At 46.6% G+C, this 19,117-nt stretch overlaps 1 protein-coding gene across 1 annotated transcript in view; it reads left to right on the plus strand.

The window, feature by feature from the left end:
* Positions 1–1,354: 1,354 nt before the first annotated feature.
* Positions 1,355–19,117, plus strand: part of GCH1 (GTP cyclohydrolase 1) — a 30,157-nt gene continuing 12,394 nt past the window's right edge. Inside the window, exons 1-5 of the mRNA XM_080594441.1 lie at positions 1,355–1,801; positions 12,447–12,556; positions 14,809–14,864; positions 17,859–17,890; positions 18,914–18,998. Of these exons, the coding sequence (XP_080450567.1) occupies positions 1,498–1,801; positions 12,447–12,556; positions 14,809–14,864; positions 17,859–17,890; positions 18,914–18,998 (587 nt within the window). The 5' untranslated portion in view covers positions 1,355–1,497. The remainder of the gene's footprint in view (positions 1,802–12,446; positions 12,557–14,808; positions 14,865–17,858; positions 17,891–18,913; positions 18,999–19,117) is intronic.

The raw sequence follows: 19,117 nt of genomic DNA on the forward strand, positions 1-19,117 counted from the left end.
GATTACCCCTGAACCGTGAGCCTCCCTTTCCACCCCATATAAAACCCCAGAAGAGCCTCAGCGGGGGAACCTGGCTTCCCACCACCCACCCGTGTAGGTTTTTGCCAACCCTCAGACCCCGCATCGGGCCAAGCCGGGCTCCCTCTGCCATCTTCACACCACGAGCATGCAGCAACGAGCATTTAACCGTGCTGTGAGCCAACGACGTGCTTCCACAGCGGCAAAAACGATGTTTGATATATTCCAAAGGATTTCTGAAGACAGCAGACCTACACCCCAGCCAAATCCTGCTGTGTTTTCCCCTTTTCCACCTAACCTTCCCCATCCCCTGTTGTTTTTCCCCCCTTTTTACCCAACCTTACCCCACCACCACCCGCCAGGGCAGCCTTGCTGCCTGGTCCCAATCACGGTCCCAATCCCTGTCCCGATCCTGATCCCAATGCTGGTCCCAATCCCGATCCTGGTCCCTGTCCCGATCCCCATCCTAATCCCTATCCCGGCCCTGATCCTTGTCCTGATACTGGTCCTGACCCCAGTCCCTGTCCTGGTCCCGATCTCTGTCCTGATCTGGATCCAGATCCTGATCCCGATCCCAATCCTGGTCCCAATCCGTATCCCAATCCCATTCCCCAATCCTGGTCATGATCTCTATCCCAATCTTGATCCCCATCCCAAACCTGATCCCGGTCCCGATCCCAGTCCTGATCCCTGTCCCAGTCCTGATTCCAATCCCAATCCCGATCCCAGTCCCGATCCCGATCCCAATCCTGATTCCAATCCTGGTCCCAGTCCTTTATGCCAATCCCGATCCTGATCCCTGTCCCGATCCCGTTCCGAATCCTGATCCCCAATCCCGATCCTAATCCCCATCCCCATCCCCAATCCCAATCCCAATCCTGGTCCCAATCCCATTCCCCAATCCTGGTCGTGATCTCTATCCCAATCTTGATCCCCATCCCAAACCTGATCCCGGTCCCGATCCCAGTCCTGATCCCTGTCCCAGTCCTGATTCCAATCCCAATCCCGATCCCAGTCCCAATCCCGATCCCGATCCCAATCCTGATTCCAATCCTGGTCCCAGTCCTTTATGCCAATCCCGATCCTGATCCCTGTCCCGATCCCGTTCCGAATCCTGATCCCCAATCCCGATCCTAATCCCCATCCCCAATCCCAATCCCAATCCCAATCCCAATCCCAATCCCAATCCCAATCCCAATCCCAATCCCGACCCCGCGGCGGGGCGCGGCGGGCCGAGGCCGGCCGGCTCATCGCAGGGGCAGCGCCTGACGTAGCGGCGGCGCCAGCCAATGGCAGCGGCGCGGGCGGTATAAAGCGGGCGGCCGAGGCGGCGGCCGCCGAACGCTGAGGCAGCGGCGGGCGGGCGGGAGCGCGTGTGGGGGGCGCCGCGTGAGGGGACGGTGCCGAGCCCCGGGGGGGGGGTGCCGAGCCCCGCCGCAGCGCTCTGCCCGCACCGCTCGGGGCCCGATCCGTCCCCCCATGGCGGCGGCACGGAGCTGCAACGGGTACCCGCGGCAGGACGGGCCGCCCTCCCCGCCGCTGGGCGCCGACAAGCCGCGCGTCCCCCTGCCCGGCGGCGGCGGCGGCGGCGAGGGCTGGCGGGGGGAGCGGCCCCGCAGCGAGGAGGACAACGAGCTGAGCCTGCCCGGCCTGGCGGCAGCCTACACCTCCATCCTGCGCTCCCTGGGCGAGGACCCACAGCGGCAGGGGCTGCTGAAGACGCCCTGGAGGGCGGCCACCGCCATGCAGTTCTTCACCAAGGGCTACCAGGAGACCATCTCCGGTAGGCGCCGTCCCCCGGGGGTGGAAGGGGAGAGGGTGGGTTTTTGTGGGGGGATTTGCACTCTTTTGGGGTCAGCTTTGGGCCGGCAGCCTCTCGCTTGGCACCCGCAGGTGCTCCCAGGTGATTTTTGGGGGTGAGATGCAAAGAGACAAGGGTCAGGCAGGGTCCTGGTGGGGGGTGCTCAGCAGGGACCCACCCTAGGGGAAATCCTGCCTTGTAGTCTTCGTTTTCACGTTGCTGTTCTCCCTTTACCCTTTCTAGTAAGGACTGCACCCAGCCCGAACTGTAATAAAAGCTTTGGGAAACCAGGGAATTCCCCCTGCTGCTTCCCCTTATGGCAAAAGGCAAGTTCCTGGTGCTGGCACGGGGCTGAGCGCGGGTCAGGAAGGTGCTGAGCATCCCGAGAGCGGTGCTGCTGCTGTACGAGCCTGCCCCAGAAGCACTGAATGAAAGGGCTGAGCTGCTAACCCATCCCTCTTCTGCGTGCGCTGTGCTTCAGCTCAGAGGCTGGCTTTCCCGTTTACTTTCTCTTTCACTTCTCAAAATTGCTGCCTTCTCCGAAACCCGATTGCATGTAACTTCCAGCATTGACTTACTCACGGCTAGCGTTATTTCTGTGCCAACGTCATGCCCTAGCTCCCCCCAGGAACAGCACTTCTGCCTCGACCTTTGTTTTTCTTTTACGGCCAAACCTGGTTCTCAGGCTCGTGTCTGGAGATCAGCTCAGGGCTGTGCTGTCCCTCATCCCCCTCTTGTTTAGCCTTGCTGCACGGGGTGTTTGAGACGAAGCTTTGTCGGGGTCTCACAGGGTGATCCTCTGTCTACTGGGGAAAAAGTTCCTGCGCTTGGGGACTGCACTTGTTGCTTTTTCACAGTAAAACACAGGAGGTGTCATAGTCGGGAGGTTTTTTGGTGATAATCTCTGAATGCGAATTACTGTGCTGAGAGTTTGCTGCCTATCCAAAGTCCTCTCTTAACCCTGCCGTAGGTCTCATGTACAGGGAAAGCTAAACCAAACTGATTCCTTGATTTTCCAATAGCTTCTTCCTTCTGCTCCAGTGGGTACTTTGGGACCATGATTAATCTGTCCCAGTCTCTCATGCATTTCCTTGAGTAGAGTAGTTTTGGATGGTCCCCTCCCCTGACTGCTCGTTATGGGGGAGCTGTGTTATACTGGAGAATAGGAAGTGTTAGTGTCACTGCTAGGTGTTGTACTCCTGCACTGCTTTTTTTGTTCCTTTCCTAGGAAATCAAAGGAAGCTGTGATGCTAGCATCCCTTCCTGTGTCAGATGGGCGACCCTTTTACTTGTCAGCTACTCGTCTCCTTACACAATGCTCAGCTTCCAGTCTTCCTGCTCTTATTAGTCTAATGGGGAGGGAAAATGAGCTGTAGTTGAAGGACAAACTAGGAAATCTTTGGGAATGGTGGTGGTTGTGGGGCTGCAGCTCCTGCTGCTTGTCTTAGCTGCAGCATCTGGGTGTGCTGTCACTTGGTTGTACTCGTACAGCTGGCTGCCTAGCCAGGCTGTGAAATGGACCAGGAACTGGATTGTAAAAGGAGGAAAGAGGGGAAAAAAATGTCTTTTCTCTGCTTCATTTTGCAGCTTATTTTGTTCCCTCACACGGAACTACCTGGCTATGCATATGCTAAAACAGTGGTTTGTGGGATATTGAGGTGTGGGTTCAAGTCTCTTCCCCAGAAGGGAGAAGATAAGATGTGAAAAAGAGACTTACTGCTACAAAATTTCTGAAATTAATACAAAATTTCTGAAATAAAAGCTCTGTGGTGGCAATTACACAAACGAAGGGCTAGAAGCAAGGTGTGCTGCAACAGGTACGTCGCCCCTGTATATGCAGCTGAGCTCCCAGCCTGTGCAAGTGTGTGAACGGGGCTTGGCTCTGCAGCCAGGAGAGTGGCAACGACAACCAGATGAAGGGAACAGTGCTGGTACAGCTGCAGGCTTTACAGTCAGCCTCCTGAGTCTGTCTGCTTGGGTGTCTACCCTGGGTAGGAAGGGGAAAAAGCAACTCACTTCTGATGGCATCTTAATTTATTGCATCATTTTGTGTTCCTGTGTGGAAAATGTATTCCGGAGTTTTGAAATCTCTTGAAGGCTGGACAGCGTGAAGCTGAACGTATGCCAAAACAGATCTGCAGTGTTCGGTGAGCTTGGCTGCAAGCTTTGCTTGTGGGAGGTAAGAAGATAGAGGTGATGTGGTTGGTCCCAAAACTAAGCTACCTGACTGCCTCGAAGGCTGCCTGCTGCTCTTAGAGGTTTGTCGTGAGTGGTGTCTTGTTCTTGCTCGTCACTGAAGGTTTTTGAGTGCAGTCAGGGTGCCTGAAGCTTCAGGTACGGTGAGGGATGATGGCCTCACCTGCCCTGCAGCAATCTGTCCTGTGGTGGCCTTGGAGGTGGAGAACTAATGGTACGTGTAGGGAATTCGATATAAGGAACCCGGAGTGCTTTGGGAAGCTGCTGAGCTAGTGCGTGGTCTGCACAGAAGTCAGCAAACAGGTATTGGTTTTCTTCCTGAGTATTAATTTATTCTTAAGAACAAAACTCCATTTTTTTGGTTAGGGTGTGTCTGAGAACATCAATGCATTCGGGGTATGCATAAATATGCTTCCTGGGTGTTGTCACTCTGCTTCGGTGACAGCTGGTCACATCTGTATTTTTATATTTCCCTTAACTTAAACTAGTGTTGTAGGGAAGATGACATCCGAGTTCTGTCCCCTCTCTCCACTGGGATTTCTGTGAGCAGCAGAGAACCAGATTCTGCCTTCCAGCTTCCTCTGTGTTGCTTCCTAGCTTGGTGTTGACAGCGCAGAGTAAGTGTTCCTGCTTTACCTTTATTCGTCTTTGCTATCTGTGTTCTGCAGCTGGCCAGTGTTGTATTTCAGAGCCGTTAGCAGAGTTTACTTGCTAAATATCTAAATCATTCTCTTACTGTTCTTTCTAGATGCTTTCTCCTATTAATCCTGGCTTTACAAAAGGCCTCTGCCCTTAGCTCTTTCCTTGACAAAATGCATTCAAATGTATTGATCTCATTGCCCAGAGGAGCTGTGGATGCCTCATCCCTGGAGGTGATCAAGACCAGGTTAGACGAGGCCCTGGAGGACCTGATTTAGTTGGAGACATCCCTGCCCTTGCCAGGGGGTTGGATCTGGGTTGTCTTTACGGTCCCTTCCAACCCCAGCCCTTCTGTGATTCTCATTCTATAGTACTAACCATCAGACTTTCTTTGGAGGTGTGAGAATGCCTTTAGGGGTTTAAAGTAAAACCCATCCTGGAGAGCCGATCTAAAAATGCCGGCAGTTCACACTGGGGCACGTGTAGATTAGCAATCACTACAGGATGCCAGAAGTTTTACTCTTCAATTTCATGCGGTGCTTCTGCATCAGGATTCAAGAACATCTCTTCTTTTCCTGAGCCAGGGTCAAATTTATCAGCTTCCTACTTCTGGGAGTAAACTATAATAAAATAGTAACCTGTTCTCTTGGGTAACAAAGGTAGTCACTGTTACTAGCAGGTTGCCTTGAACACTTACAGCTCTCAGGCAATTGCCGGCCACACGAAGATGAAGCCTTGGGAGATCTGTCCCTCCTTCAGTGAAGTCTTCGTGTCACACCTGGAGGTGCAGTCTGTGAGACTCTAAATGTGTGTACAAATGCAGTGAGTGAATTTGTGCAAATAAAAGGCTGAGGACTGTGCCAGCTTGTAACCTGAAGCTGAAGGCTTCGTATTCGATCTTGCTAAATGGAAAGTTCCAAAACCAGTGAAAGTCAAGGATGCTAGTATCAAAAACTAAACTCCAAGGGAGTTGGTTCTGATTGTGCAATCCTGTAGGAGACAGGCACAAAGCTGAGCAAGCTTCCCGTGACTGCAGAAGGAAGTGAACTTGTTCTCGTCATACCTAAGTCCTTGAAGCAGAATGACACAAGCATTAAATAATGTTGGTTGTTACACGAATAAAAGCTGAAAGACCTCACTGGTCTCTATGCTAGCTTCCAAGCAAGCTGGCAGGTTCAACTCTCCTTTAACACGTTTAATAGGGAAATGACAATTAGAAATACTAGAGGATAACTTTGCTTTCTGAACCTGTGCAGTTTGAAATTGTTTTATTTGCCTTAAAGCTAACTGATGCTCCTATGCAGCTTCTTGTTTTAAAGCAAACAACACCTGAAGCCCAACACCAGTAGGTTAACACCTGCTGCAATGTGTGTGTCCCTTCCTCTCAGCAGTTTGTGCTCTCCTGTGGTGGAGGGTGAATAAATGCAACCCTAATACTTTTCTTCACCTTTCTTCCCTGTGTGGTTTTATTTTCATAGGCGCAGCAATGGAATAAGCTTACAAGTTTTCTAAGCCTACTCAGTTTGCTGTGGGTGAGAGGTGCTAAGCATCCCTACGTAAAAATAGACAGGCAGCTCCTTAAACAAACAAGGCTGTTTGATCAGCAGCGCTGCCCTTTGCTGAGAGCTGGTGAGTTGCTGCTTTCGTTTCTGTTCGTGGAAGCAAGATGCTGCTCTTCTCTCGCTTCATATAGGTGTGACGGTCTAACATGTAGCTTGAATATCATATTGGTAGCATGGCCGTGGCTTGTTTCTTCAAATTGGCGGGTGGGAGAGACGGGATTGTTCATGGTAAGTTTCTTGGGGGTTTCTTTCCTCTACCCTGACCCCTTGTGTGGGTGAAGCCTGCCGTGAACTTACCAGGATGATCTCCCTGACCGTTAATATTCAAGCAACGCCAAACTTGATAAGCTTGTTTGGGTTTTGTCAAGGGTTTATTAAATATCTCAACCTCTTGGATTGTACACTGTTAAAGACGTCTGATCTTTTCACGTTGCTTTTTCAAGGCACTTCTTTGTCTTCTCTGATTTTTCATTTGTTTTGATTACAGAAAGAAGCGTGGATGGGGAACTTTTGTCACCTTCTGTGACGGTGAGATAGTGAAGTAGTTATTGAAATCCTGATGCATTTTAATGAGCATCTCCATAACCCTGCTTTCCCGTGTATTGATAAATCTGTTGGCGAAGGACAACTCCTAGAACCTAATCTGAGTTTCATCTGGGAGTCCGCAATAACTGATCTCTTAGGAATAGACTTAAATCTCACTGCAACATGGAAAGTGTCTTAAAGTAAATGAATCAGTAAAGATGATGGCCAAAATTAGTTGAATATCAATGCTGCATTTCCTCTATTTGCTTCTACAAAATGAGATGTAAAAGAGCTGGACCAGATGTATGACTTCTGGTAGCTGAAGAATTAAGTTTTGCTGCAGAAAATAATCTTCCTTTCTGGTGTGGGTTGTCTATTTCCAGCCCTCCGGTGTGGCAGTGATGAAATCTGAGCTATTAGTCATCAACTTGTAACTTCTTCTGTCTGGTGTTCCTTCCTTCCTGGTAGGAAGGTACACGATGGTAAGGAAGCCACGTGGTGCTAATGCCTCCTTAATTTTTCTCTGCAGCTTTTGAACTCTATTGCCTGTTCAGAGTCAGCCTGCAGCTTAGGCTGTGCCTCTTTCTAGAGTGCTTCAAGGCTTCCTGAAGCAAGTGCTAATTCTGTTGTGAATTGGCACACCCAGACCATCCCCTTTCTTAGCAACCTGAAGCCATTAACTTTCTGCAGGACTATAAACTCCGTATGAATATTTGTTGCCTGGGTTTCCTCCCTGTATGTGTAATAAATTCCGGTAACTTTCTGGTGCAGAAAGGCTGCAATAATTCTTGTATTGCTTGTCTGGAAATTTTTTTCCAACTACAGTTCTGTAGGATCAACACAAGTAAATGCAAAGTTTCAGTTTTGACTCTGTCTTATTATTTATCAACAACTGAGAGCTTTTCTAGCAGTTTTCTTCCAGATTTAGTTCTGATCCTGTAGTCTTCTGGCTTCCCTGTCACACACTCAGCTGTTAGCTCAGGTCTCCTGCTCTGTTACATCTCTCCTTGGATGAACAGGAACTTCTTCCCAAGCAAGCCAGCCAATGGTATCTGGTATATCACTTGGAAATATAAAACATAACACCCTACCAGCTACTAGGAGGAAAACTAACTCTGTCCTAGCTGAAACCAGGACAGCCATGTACCTCAGCTGATTTTTTTCCTCCTCAGCAAGCAGTTGGTCTGGTCTCTGGCTCACCACACTGCAGTTGTGGAGCACCATTCTGCTCGCTGCCTGCTCCTAGGTCACGCTGGGTGTTGGTGCAGGTTGCTTTGTGCTCCTGGCAGAGCAGAAGGAGCCTGACCTCTGCCTGTAGTTTGGTTTTCCCTTATGTCACTGCCAGGATGGGTGAGCTTAGGGGACAGTATCAGTGAATGTGAGACTGCCTCCGTCCTGTTGACAGTGAACAACCCTCGATCTGCCTCTTTTCTAGAGAGAAACAGCTCATCGTGAGAACAACCTATGAGCATCTCAGTCTTTTTTTGTCTCAGAGTCAGAAGCAGACACCAGGTGCTGTGAAGCTGAAGCAGCGCTGCTCTGCGGAGCGCTGTCATCCCTCATTCCCTTCACCTCCCGAGCCAGCTGCGGGGTGGGCTCTCTTTGGTTGCCAGAGGTGCTTCTGCTTTCCTGTGTCACATTAAAGCCATGCAAATAGTTTCTATAGCAACAGGTCTTTTCGCTTAGCTCTGACGCAAAATCCCGAAAGGTCTTTCTCGTTCTGTCTTCATCCAATTCCGAGTCCTGCTTTTATCGACTCTTTTTGAAGATAAAGGGGGAAAACTGATTCCGGTCTGTTTCAGGAGTTAACTTGCAGCAGAAGCGGCTGTTTAGTTTTTAACAGCCCGCTGAAGTTTCTGCAACGGGACTTGAGCTCCGGGCTGAAAGAAACCTCAGCTGGAATAATCTAGAGATCATCCCCAAGTAAACATTTTGTTTGTTCTTGCTCCCTTCCAGCCATGTGTTTTTACCCAGATCTTAGCATTTCCTTAACATGGTGTGTCTAGGCTTAAGCAGCAAGCTCCCTGGGGTGGTAGGGAATGCAAGCAGTGTCATTTGCGGGCTCCTTTAGCTTATAGGCAGGGCTTGGTGGCAGCACTCGAGCCCAGCTGTGTTTAATACAAGCAGGGTGAGGGGAGGCATTGCTCAGAGGTCGAGAGGCTCTGAATGGTGCAAGCAGAGGGGATGCGAGTCCTGTCCTCTTACTGCTGCGGAGGATTACCTAGGCAGTACTAGGAGGGAGTAAAAGGGTTGCTTCACCTGAGGGGAGGAAGTTTTCCTTTTTGCCTTAAGGAAAGGTAGCCTGCTGAGGAGGAGCGCGTCTGAGCTGCAGGTGCCTTGCTTAAGTATTACTGGATTGGTTTCCTGCTTCCAGCCCTCCTCCTCTCTAAAATCCCAGTTCGCTCTGCACTTTTCCTTTGAAGAACCTGGAGCCCCAGGCAGAAGGGCTGGGATGGATGAAGTCTGCATTAGAAGGCAGGTGGGTGTTTTAGGGCTGGAAGGTGCAGCCAGCAGCGCTGCCGCATTGCACAGCGTGAGCTGGGACGGGGCTGGGGAGGGAGAACTCGACACGTAGGTCCTGGCCTCAGTGGCAAGGAAAAGTCCGGGGTTAGAGCAAATGTTTCTGGGGGCTCCAAATGAGGAAGCTGAGAGGAAACTGAAATCCAGCTGCTGAAGTACGTGCTGTGGCCTAGATAGAATGAAAGAACAGGCAAAGAGGTACAAATTTGTCCCCAGCTTTGCTTCTGCACTGCTTAATCCGAGGCCCTGTTTCCCCTTCTGCCCTGTGAGCTCTGTTATATTCTCTGGAACATGTGCTGCAGGCTCCGGGCTAAGCTTGTTGAGGCCTTGTTTGATGCTGCTGCAAATTGAATGACTACAAGAAATAAAAGACCAAGTTAGATAAAATGGCATTGCCTCTCTGCACAAAGCGTTTGAGTCTTTGCCAACAAGTCTCTCCCAGGTAATTACTGAAGGCAAGTGCTGCAGTGGGACCTAGCACGGTGTCTTGTCACAGCTACTTCTGCCTCGCTCTTCTGTTGGCAATGCAAGGCTTGGATTTGAAAGGGTTTTGTGTTGAGGCTTCGTACTCTTCTTATTTTTCAGGAGGAGAGGCTTGCAAGGTGTGAACAGGAGGGACTGGAGCAGGATAGGGGTGACTGGAGCTCTGTTCTAACACCATAAGTCATGTAGTCAAGTATTGGCCTTCTGTCCAAGTCCTTATTTTGTCTTTGTCTCCCTGTATTGCCTGGCAGTTGTGAGGGGGTATTGGAGGGCTCCTTTCTTCCTTTATGGGCTCTGGCCCACCTTCCCAAGCAATAACTGCTGCTGACTGTTAAAATCAGCACAGCTTGCTGTGGGCACAACTGCAGACATTTTGCAGCTGAGCAGGTATCCTCCTCCTAGCTGCTACTTGCTACTAATATTCCAAAAATCTGGGGTGCAAAATTGTTAAGATGTGCATAAATAGGAAGTGTGAAATACCCCACAGCTCTGTGGTTCTGTTCTTGACAAAGATCTAATTGCTTACATGCCTCTAAAACCTCTTTTGAGAGGAGACATTACTCAAACTGCTATGGCTTGGCTGTAGCCTAAGAGGATATGCAAGCAGGATGGGTGGCCTTTGTGTTCCTGTTTAATTGCTTCAGCCATGGGAGGGATGCATTTTGTTCCTGAAGTTGCTTGTGGGATACTTCACGGGTCTCAACCTTCTTTTCCCCAGCCCTATAATAGGGCTACCAGCTGTCTCCATAATATAACACGCCTCTTCAGCACCCTAGTAGTAGATAGTGGTTCCTTAGATGAAGTCTGTTGGGATCCATTCATGTATATATTTTATAGATGAGCGTGTATATGCACATGTATAAATGTATGTGTATATGTAAGAGGCTCTTCCACGTTGAAATACCTTCTGCTGAGGTTTTGACCTTATGCTGCCACGCGTTCCTGTGGCTTGCAACGAGAACGTGGCCACTTCTGATTCTTCTGAGCAGTTTGCTCCACGAGTGTGCTGATGTAATCCCGTACCTAGCATCGGGCTCTGATATGCTGCTGGCAGTGCTGGTGTGAGCCAAGCTGGTGGTCTAATAACAGCAGCGGTCACTCTAGGGACGCTTCTCGGGTCTGTTTGGATTTTGTTTTAATAATGCGGGGCATAGTGGCAGGCTTTGTGAAACCACTGTTTGCCTTTCTGCTCTGGAAATGGCACACCTGCGGAGTGCTGCGTGGAGGAGCTGAGAACCCAGATTGCTGCTCTGTCTCCCTTTTGTCCTGCTCTGTTCCAAATTCTGTCTTTCTAGCTGAATTCATACTAATACAACTGCATGGTGCTTCCCACGTAATCAGAAATCTCTCCAGCAGTGTTTGGTGCAAGCTGGACCCTAAAACTTGAAGGACAAAATCATGTGCCTTTACAGCGTTGTTTCCTGGCCCCTTTCATGCCCTCTGTCCCTGTTCTCTGACCTGATCGAAAACCTTCTGGGGTTCAGCCTCGTTGTTTTGCAGGTTGCCAGCCCTTCTCAGGAAAGGACGTGCGTTGCAGGCAGAACATCTTGCGCACAGTTTCCAGGGTTACCTGTGTAGTGCTTATAGCAAGCAGGAAATTAAAACGCTCCATGATGATGATACGTTATCGGCAACAGATGGTGGCCATTAGGTGTACGTACACGTCGGGGGAAGGCATCAAGGCAAGGAGAGCAGACACAACTATTAGATTTGTATAATCATCACTGCAGGTGCTGAGCTGCACTCTGGATGAAGCCGGGCAGTCCCTGAGCACCCCATCTGGCCATGGTGTATCTGACTCTGGTTCCTGGCAGTAACTCCAAGCAGTCTGTGTGGCTTCAAGCTAACTTCCTAGCAGAGTTTCACGTGCCGATATCAGCCCTTCTGCCCAGCTAGTTCTCTCTTGCTGTTTTCTCTCTCCATATCATCTCTTCTTTACAGCTGTTCTCTCTCGTCCTTCAAAAGGCTCCCTCTCTTACCTTGAGGCTCTTCTGCTTTTAAGTTCTCCAAATGTGGTCCAGCTTGCTCTAGCTTTTTGTGGAGACTGCAGTAATCTGCTCTAACCTGCATCAGGATTGCCTCGGGACTCGTCAGGGGACTGCTAAATACGGAAAATCAACTAAGGGTCTGTTTTGCTGAGCTCTGGGACTAGCAGAGTCCCGTGCTATATGCTCCTTTTCTTACTGAGCTGTCTCTTCCTCTTATCTTTATGGGTTTTTCCACATTAATTCTGTTAAGTCTGAGACATGGGATTCAGATGGGATATACTTCTGCGTGCCTGTTTCAGTGTGAGAGAGCAAATGTCTCCCTGATCTGTGGCTACAGATCTCTGTACGCCTAAGCAGCTGCTTGTTGGTGTGCTTCAGGGTAAAATGCTTCCAGGGCACAGAGCTTCCTGGAAGAGGGTGATGCTGATGTTGAAGTGTTTGAAGAAACCACTGTGGTGGCTAGCTATTACGAACTATTATTTAAATAAAACATTATAGGCTGAGTTCTGGCGTAACGCATGGTTAGTCTGATATAGCACTGTGGTTGTATGCACACCAAAGCATGCTTGTGGTGTTACTCCTTACTTCCCTTGTCTTAACCCTGAAATCCGTAGCTCTGAGAGAGCTATGGACTTGCCACAAGCTTTGTCAGAACTGTCTGGAAGAGCCTTCCATGCTTGTGCATATAACTTTAATGCAAATGTTTAATTTCAGATGTTCTGAACGACGCCATCTTTGATGAAGACCACGATGAGATGGTAATTGTGAAGGACATAGACATGTTCTCATTGTGTGAGCATCACCTCGTTCCATTTGTTGGAAAGGTAACTCTTCCTTACAAAGCAAACATGGGGAATACATGATGAAAGACCTAAAGTACATGTAAAAGACTTTGTAGCTAAAACTACAAAGCTTTTAAAGCTGCAAGTATTTACTGCTTATGGCTATGATTCTAGAAGTTAATCTCCAGAGAATACAAATAAGTAAGACCTCCTTAATGTGAGTTTTATTTGGATTTAAAGCTCCTAAAATATAATGCTCAACCTTTCCTGGTCTAAGTAATCTAATGGTTTCTGACATTTCATATCAAAGCTCTTCTTCGTGAAGCAGCAGCAAGCCTTGAGGGCAGACATCTTGATATTAAACCGGCTCACCCTGCACGCTGTCTCTGTCACGGATTTAGCTGCTGGCTCAGAGCTATCTAGTGCGCATTTATCTCGGGAGCCCCTGCGAACAGAGCGAAATTCAGACTAGCAGCCCTGTTTTAATGTGGCTAGCAGGAGACTGCATAGGTTGGGACTCCTGTGAAAGGGGCTGGTGTTTCAGATGGTGTTGAAATTGTGGTGCCAATAGCTTAATTCTTCCCCTGCCATTCCCAACAACAAATGACACAACAAAAGCAACAAAGCTTCAGTTAACATGTGTAAATCTGAAGAGTTCAAAATTGGTAGTCACTTCTGCAAGCCTTAGCCTCTTCGTTCTCATATCAGCAGAGACGGATGGAGCTTAGTCTAATCCATATGTTCTACTATTAAGTACTCACAAGGCAGAGTAGCAGGTGCTTTTGTTTTCTGTAAAATTTTATCAGTACCACATATGTTCCAAGTAAACTGTCTCCCAAGAAATAAAATACCCGAACAGAAACCAGCTGCTTCTTTTGTTGAGTCAACTCAACTTCATCTACTTTTTCTCAATGTTGGTTTTATACCAGTGAACAAGGTAACTTCTTTTTCTGTGGAAGCTTTCTGTTTCACCTTTTATTCTCAATTACACATGCTGTGTGTATTCTCTTCGTTACTTCTGTGGCAATATATGCATTCTTTTTACGTCTAGCTGTTTAGCCTGTGTGGTTTGGAGAAATCTGCAAACACTGAATTGGTCCTGCTTCGTATAATGGTCTGCTAAATGACTTGGTATGCCTGTAAATATTCTCAGACTAACCATTCTCCTGTTGGGCACATCAAACAGGCTGCAAATACTGAGCAGTAGGTCTTGTGTTTGCAGTTCTATCTTGAATAAAATCAAGGTTTTTCACAGAAAAAAATAAGGGCAACAAGATTCAACACTTATTATGTCTCTTAATTTATCTAAAATGTTTCATGTCTTTTCAGGTGTCAGTGGGTTGATTACCCAACAGCAGTGATAGGAATGAGCAAGTTAGCCAGGTAATTAGGTGCACTGTGGTACCTTTAACTGCAGGTACAGCAATACAGGATTCTGAGATGGGGCCTCTAGGCAAAGCACTAAGACAGAATCCTATACTGATACTCCCCTACTGTATCTTGGCTAATTTTTCAAGTCTCTGGTACAGTGACATAAAATGCTGGTTTATAATCTGTTACAATTGTAAACCCACTTGATTTCAGTAGCCCATGTTGCTTTCTAAATAACAGTAAGCTAAATGCTTTTCCCTTGCCTGTCAGATCTGAGCATTTTCCTGATCTGTAACTTATTTCAGACTAGTACAGTTACATGTTTTTTTATGAATGTTTGGTAAATCCATATTCAAGCAGAGTAGAAGTCAACTTATTCTTACAGTGATCTATGGTATTACCAATAGCACATGAGGTGGCATTAAAAATAATAAAATCAGTAAGTGCCACCTGATTTTGGTGGCAAAGTACTTGCCATCAGAAAATTTACCTGAAGTACAGTCCGTCTCCTTCCCTTCTCCTGAATCTGCTTTAGGTCTTGAAAGAAAAGTGTGTTTATTTAAGATGAACAGTTCTGTGCTGAGTAATAAAGCCTTCTTTTTGTACCCAAGTGTAATAGTGTTCTGGGGCATTCCTGAGACTTGGAACATAAGCCTTGACTCTTGAAGAGTTGTGATTTTTTTTTCTCCCCCCTTAACCTATTCTGCACACGGACACTGACCTCACCAGGCATTTACAGTCTTGGTTAGCTCCACAATTTTTCAGGCTTGCATGGTGGCATGTTCCTCCCACATGCTAAGACTTCTGGACTGTTCCAGAGTTAGTTCTGGGGCAGGTGTGCATCTCATTCTCTGTGCATGAGTTTCATGTGCATTTTAAAGCCTGGTTTTGGTTCTGCTAATGGCTCGTTCTCCTCTGTCTAGGTACATATTGGCTATCTTCCTAACAAACAAGTACTTGGCCTCAGCAAGCTTGCTAGGTAAGTGTTAATGTAATGAAAGTGATGCTAATTTGTAAAAAGGATTCCAAGCTGTGCTAACTGTGTTAATCTTTCTAATCTGGTACCCCTCTAAAGCTCAACACACTTTGTCTCCTGGATTTGGATTTAGACCAATCCTCAGCATCATGTTTTTTGTGTGGAGAGGACAGACAAGTATTAGAGCTCTGTTAATTCACATTACAGTTGACTGTAGTGGAGCCATAAACTTCTATGCATTCATCCAAAGCGCTGGTGTCTAAAGGGACTACAGAAGGAAGAACAAGTGGGGAATCTTGGTCATGTTTTAAGGCAGGCTGCCAAAACCAGCAGGGATCTCTAGCTGTTACTTCTTTGTTTGTAAATTTACTGATAAGAACAAAAATCCCAAACTGTAAATGAACATGTTGTCTGGATAGCAATTGAATCTAAATCTGTTAGCTGACTTCAGATAAATTTGACATTTCTTTCTTTTACTCGAGGCCTGCTGAGAAAGCTGTGGGGTAGATTCTATAGATAAGGCTCAGCCTTACAAACAGAGTAAGATACACTTGAGAAATCCATTTGTTATGTAAAATAGCTTTTTCCTCAGCAAGTGCCCTTAGATCAGTTGTTGCACTGAATCGTGTTATAAAGTGATAATCCCTAGCTCTGGTGAGGAAGGGGATGGTAGATCCCTTAAATAGATGGATGATTGGGCAGCAGAGTGGAAGGGTGTCTTTCAACAAATCAATCTTGAAAAAAGCTGTCTGTAGTTCAGAAAGACCACATAGGACTTACACTTTCCCTGACACATCTGTTAATCTTTCTGTAGTTCCAATAACGCTAATGAGAATTAGCCTTGTAAATCTGCATGCCTGCTGGGTTTCCTTAGTGGTTAAGAAATGCGCAGTATATGACACCAGCGTGCTTTGAAATCAGTCAGCTCTGTTCTGTGCTCTGTTTGCACAGCAATGAATTTGGTTTGGAAGCAGAAAGGCCCAGGTCGCATCTTTGTTAATGTAACCTCATGGCAGGGAGACCATCTTCTAGCAGTGCTTACAGGAGCGGAATGTGCTCTGATTAAAAGTCTGAAGCAGTTAAACACTTAATTTTTTCGTAAACGTTTACTGTGACTGCAGTCAACTGTCTCCTGACACTGTAGGATGAGATTTGAGCTGTCAGCACTGCAGCTGCTGGGTGGAAGATTGCCTTTTGTAGCTGCTTACGGTTAGGAGCATCCTGATGTGTGGCAGTTCAGGGCTCGTGTTGTGTGTTGGCTGGTACTTGTGTGGCTGCAACTTTATAAGTGGTGAGGTTTTTTTTAAGGATTTTTTTTAAGCTGGGTTTCTGAAGGTGGCCATTGTTCCTAAAGAGATTGTGCCTTCGTTTCTGAAGGGCTTTAGGATCACAGCTGAAATACACATCAGTTGATTTGCGCTTGCTCTGGTCTGCAATTACCTCTCAATTGCTGGCTTAGAAAGGAGCTCAAAACTGTCTTGAATGCTTCTTAATGCAACTGGCAACATGGGGCTAAAAGTGTACAATTTTCCCACTATTTATTCTCAGTATAGAAGTATGCTTGGATATGTGCAAGGCTTCCTGCATTGTGCTTTAAAGGTTAAATCTTGCCTCTCTTTTCAGGCTAGGGTAGAACTCCCATACGCTACAATAACGAAAAGATTAGATTCTTGTATAACAAAATGTTCTCAGTCTGTGGTTGCTTTTGAGTGCTTACCATGAAGAGATTGGTAGGCCAAATAGTGCTTCTCTTTCTTGCCCTATATAATGCAACTAGTGTTCGAACAAAGATTTGTGAGGCTGTTGGTACTGTGCGCCTAATCTTTCGTAATAGGATTAGTCTAATGTGGTGTGTTTCTGGAGTTGTGATGACCTGTATTCGGTAAACAAACACTTTTCCTTGGAGTTTAAGCTCAGGCTTGAAAATACTAATGCTGTTTTTACACAAGCACGCTTATGGGACTTCTAATATATATCAATCTAAAAAAAAAACCTCAGCATCAACTTTTTCCTATCCATATATTTAATCTAAATATTGTATTGCTTTGTTTAAAATAACTGTAACACAACCATTTGATTTCTGGAGGGGAGTTTCTGCATATAATTCTCTCTCCAAAACAGCAGGCAAGTCTCATTGTCAGAAATGTTTCTTGTAGCTAATGCCTCAGGCTGCCAGCCAGCATCTGTTTTTTGTCTAGTCTGACCAGATGGGTATTGAAGCTTTCTATAGCAACTTTTTAGCATGGCCACTTGATGTGTAATTAAGCATTTGAGGTCTGCACGAATAACCCACTGAGTTACAGAGCGGCTATAGGACTTTTTCTTAAACGTGTGAATTTTGGTACTGCGGTGACAGATGATCAAACCATCACTTGAGTTGCTCCACAAATGCCTTGAATTTGAAGTCACCTTAGAGAAGAGCACTAAGGTGATCCTTTGCACTGAAATGTGAAGGCTGGTGTGATCTGTGGGTGGAGAGTATCTTTTGCATAAAAACAATCATTTCTCATTGTTAAATCTGTGGTTAAATGCAAGAATCTAGAACACTTCTTGCTTTAGTAGCCTTCTGGGAATCTCAGTATCTGAACTGTCCTTAAAACAACATTTGGTTTAAATTGAACTGAGATCAGATTACCTTCTGCTTCAAGGATTAGCTTTCAGGGAGTCTTTGGGTATGGATTCCCTTGCAAGTGTGTGATCCAGGTGGGTGATGGTACAAAAGTAACAGCCAAGCAGAAGAAGCTCTAAAGAGGAGTGACAGGGTTGCCCCTCAAATAGCCCCCTAAAGTAGCTTGTGAGGTGGCAGATACGGGGTACCTGTCACTAAAAACAGTGATGTGGTAAGGGAAGCCCTTGAGCCATGCCAACCATCACCTGGACTTCCAGGAAGGTTGTGGATCAATATAATAATCTCGTTTGATAGTGCAAAGTAACTGTGAAGATCAGGCCACGGTCATATAAGAATAACTAAAATTGTCTTTTTCCTTTCTCTTCTAGGATTGTGGAAATATACAGTAGAAGATTACAAGGTAAACAGCTGAATCTGGATTTTTTTTTGGTTGCTAGTAGAGTCTTTTGCTAGCTAGCTTAAGGTACCAGTAATTATAGGTGGACTAGAGCTGTACCAATTCTAAAGTGTGTGAAGAAAAAGTGTGTTCTTGAAAATGTGCATCTGATCTGTCATCGTACTTAGCCTTTGCGTTTCCCTTGAGGGGTAAAACGTGCCTATGAAAATGGATGGAAGCAGTAATTGGTTCAGAGGATAAATGTGCTGTAAGATAGAGCTGCCAGGAATAACTAAACTAGCTGGATGCTGCTGGATATGAACTCCTCCACAGATAATTTGAGATGCCTTCAAGAATCCTTGTCTGAGGAGATGAACCGATAGCTGCCATATTATGGGTTGCCTGTCCCCTGAGAAGCAGAGGAAGCTGCAGGAGTTGCTTCATGCCTTGGGTCAGGCTCAGCCTGCTCTCATTGTCCTGCAGTTAAACTTGGTCTGTTCATGGCAACAGAAGTCCCAGTGACCGTTGGGTGTGAGACTGGGGAATAGCTCCAGGAAGTAAAGCTCTGGAGGACAATGGATTCCCTTAATTTGCTCTTTTTACCTCAATTACCTTTCCTCAAAAATAAATTTTGTGTGTAGGGAATGGATAATGTAGCAGTAAAGCTAGTGAATAAATATGTAAAAAATGAAAAAAAAAAAATAGGGGAAAGCAAGAAACTCTAACCACATAATGAGAAATGCAAGACCTATTATAACAAGTCACGGTAATGCAAATTCCTGCAAACATGTGTAATGGAAAACTCCCAGTATAAACAAGCAAATAAAAGGTCTGTTTCAGGATACAAAATATAAGCTAGGGTTTGTTGCTAACAAAACTAATTTAGGAAGACCAGAGCCTGGGCAGGAAGCGGAGGGGACAGGCACACTTGGAAATGAGGATGCAGTATTTTGATGCCATCCTTTTTGTGACGTGCAGATGATGATGATGATGCATTTAAGCTAGTCAGATTTAACAGTGGTTCTGAACTCCCTGCTCTCCTTTCAGTCCAGGAGCGCCTTACCAAACAAATCGCAATAGCCATCACAGAAGCCTTACAGCCCGCTGGAGTTGGAGTGGTTATCGAAGCTACGTAAGTTGCTCTGAGCTGTTCCCCTGTGATGTAGGGGCTGGGTGAGATTCCAGTGGTGCTGCCTTTTGGCTCTCCAGCTGCTGCTGTGTGCCATGCTTCTTAGAGTGCAGGCAGGTGTG

This window comes from Anser brachyrhynchus, assembly GCF_964034855.1.
Source record: "Anser brachyrhynchus genome assembly, chromosome: 5".
NCBI classification, from domain to species: domain Eukaryota; kingdom Metazoa; phylum Chordata; class Aves; order Anseriformes; family Anatidae; genus Anser; species Anser brachyrhynchus.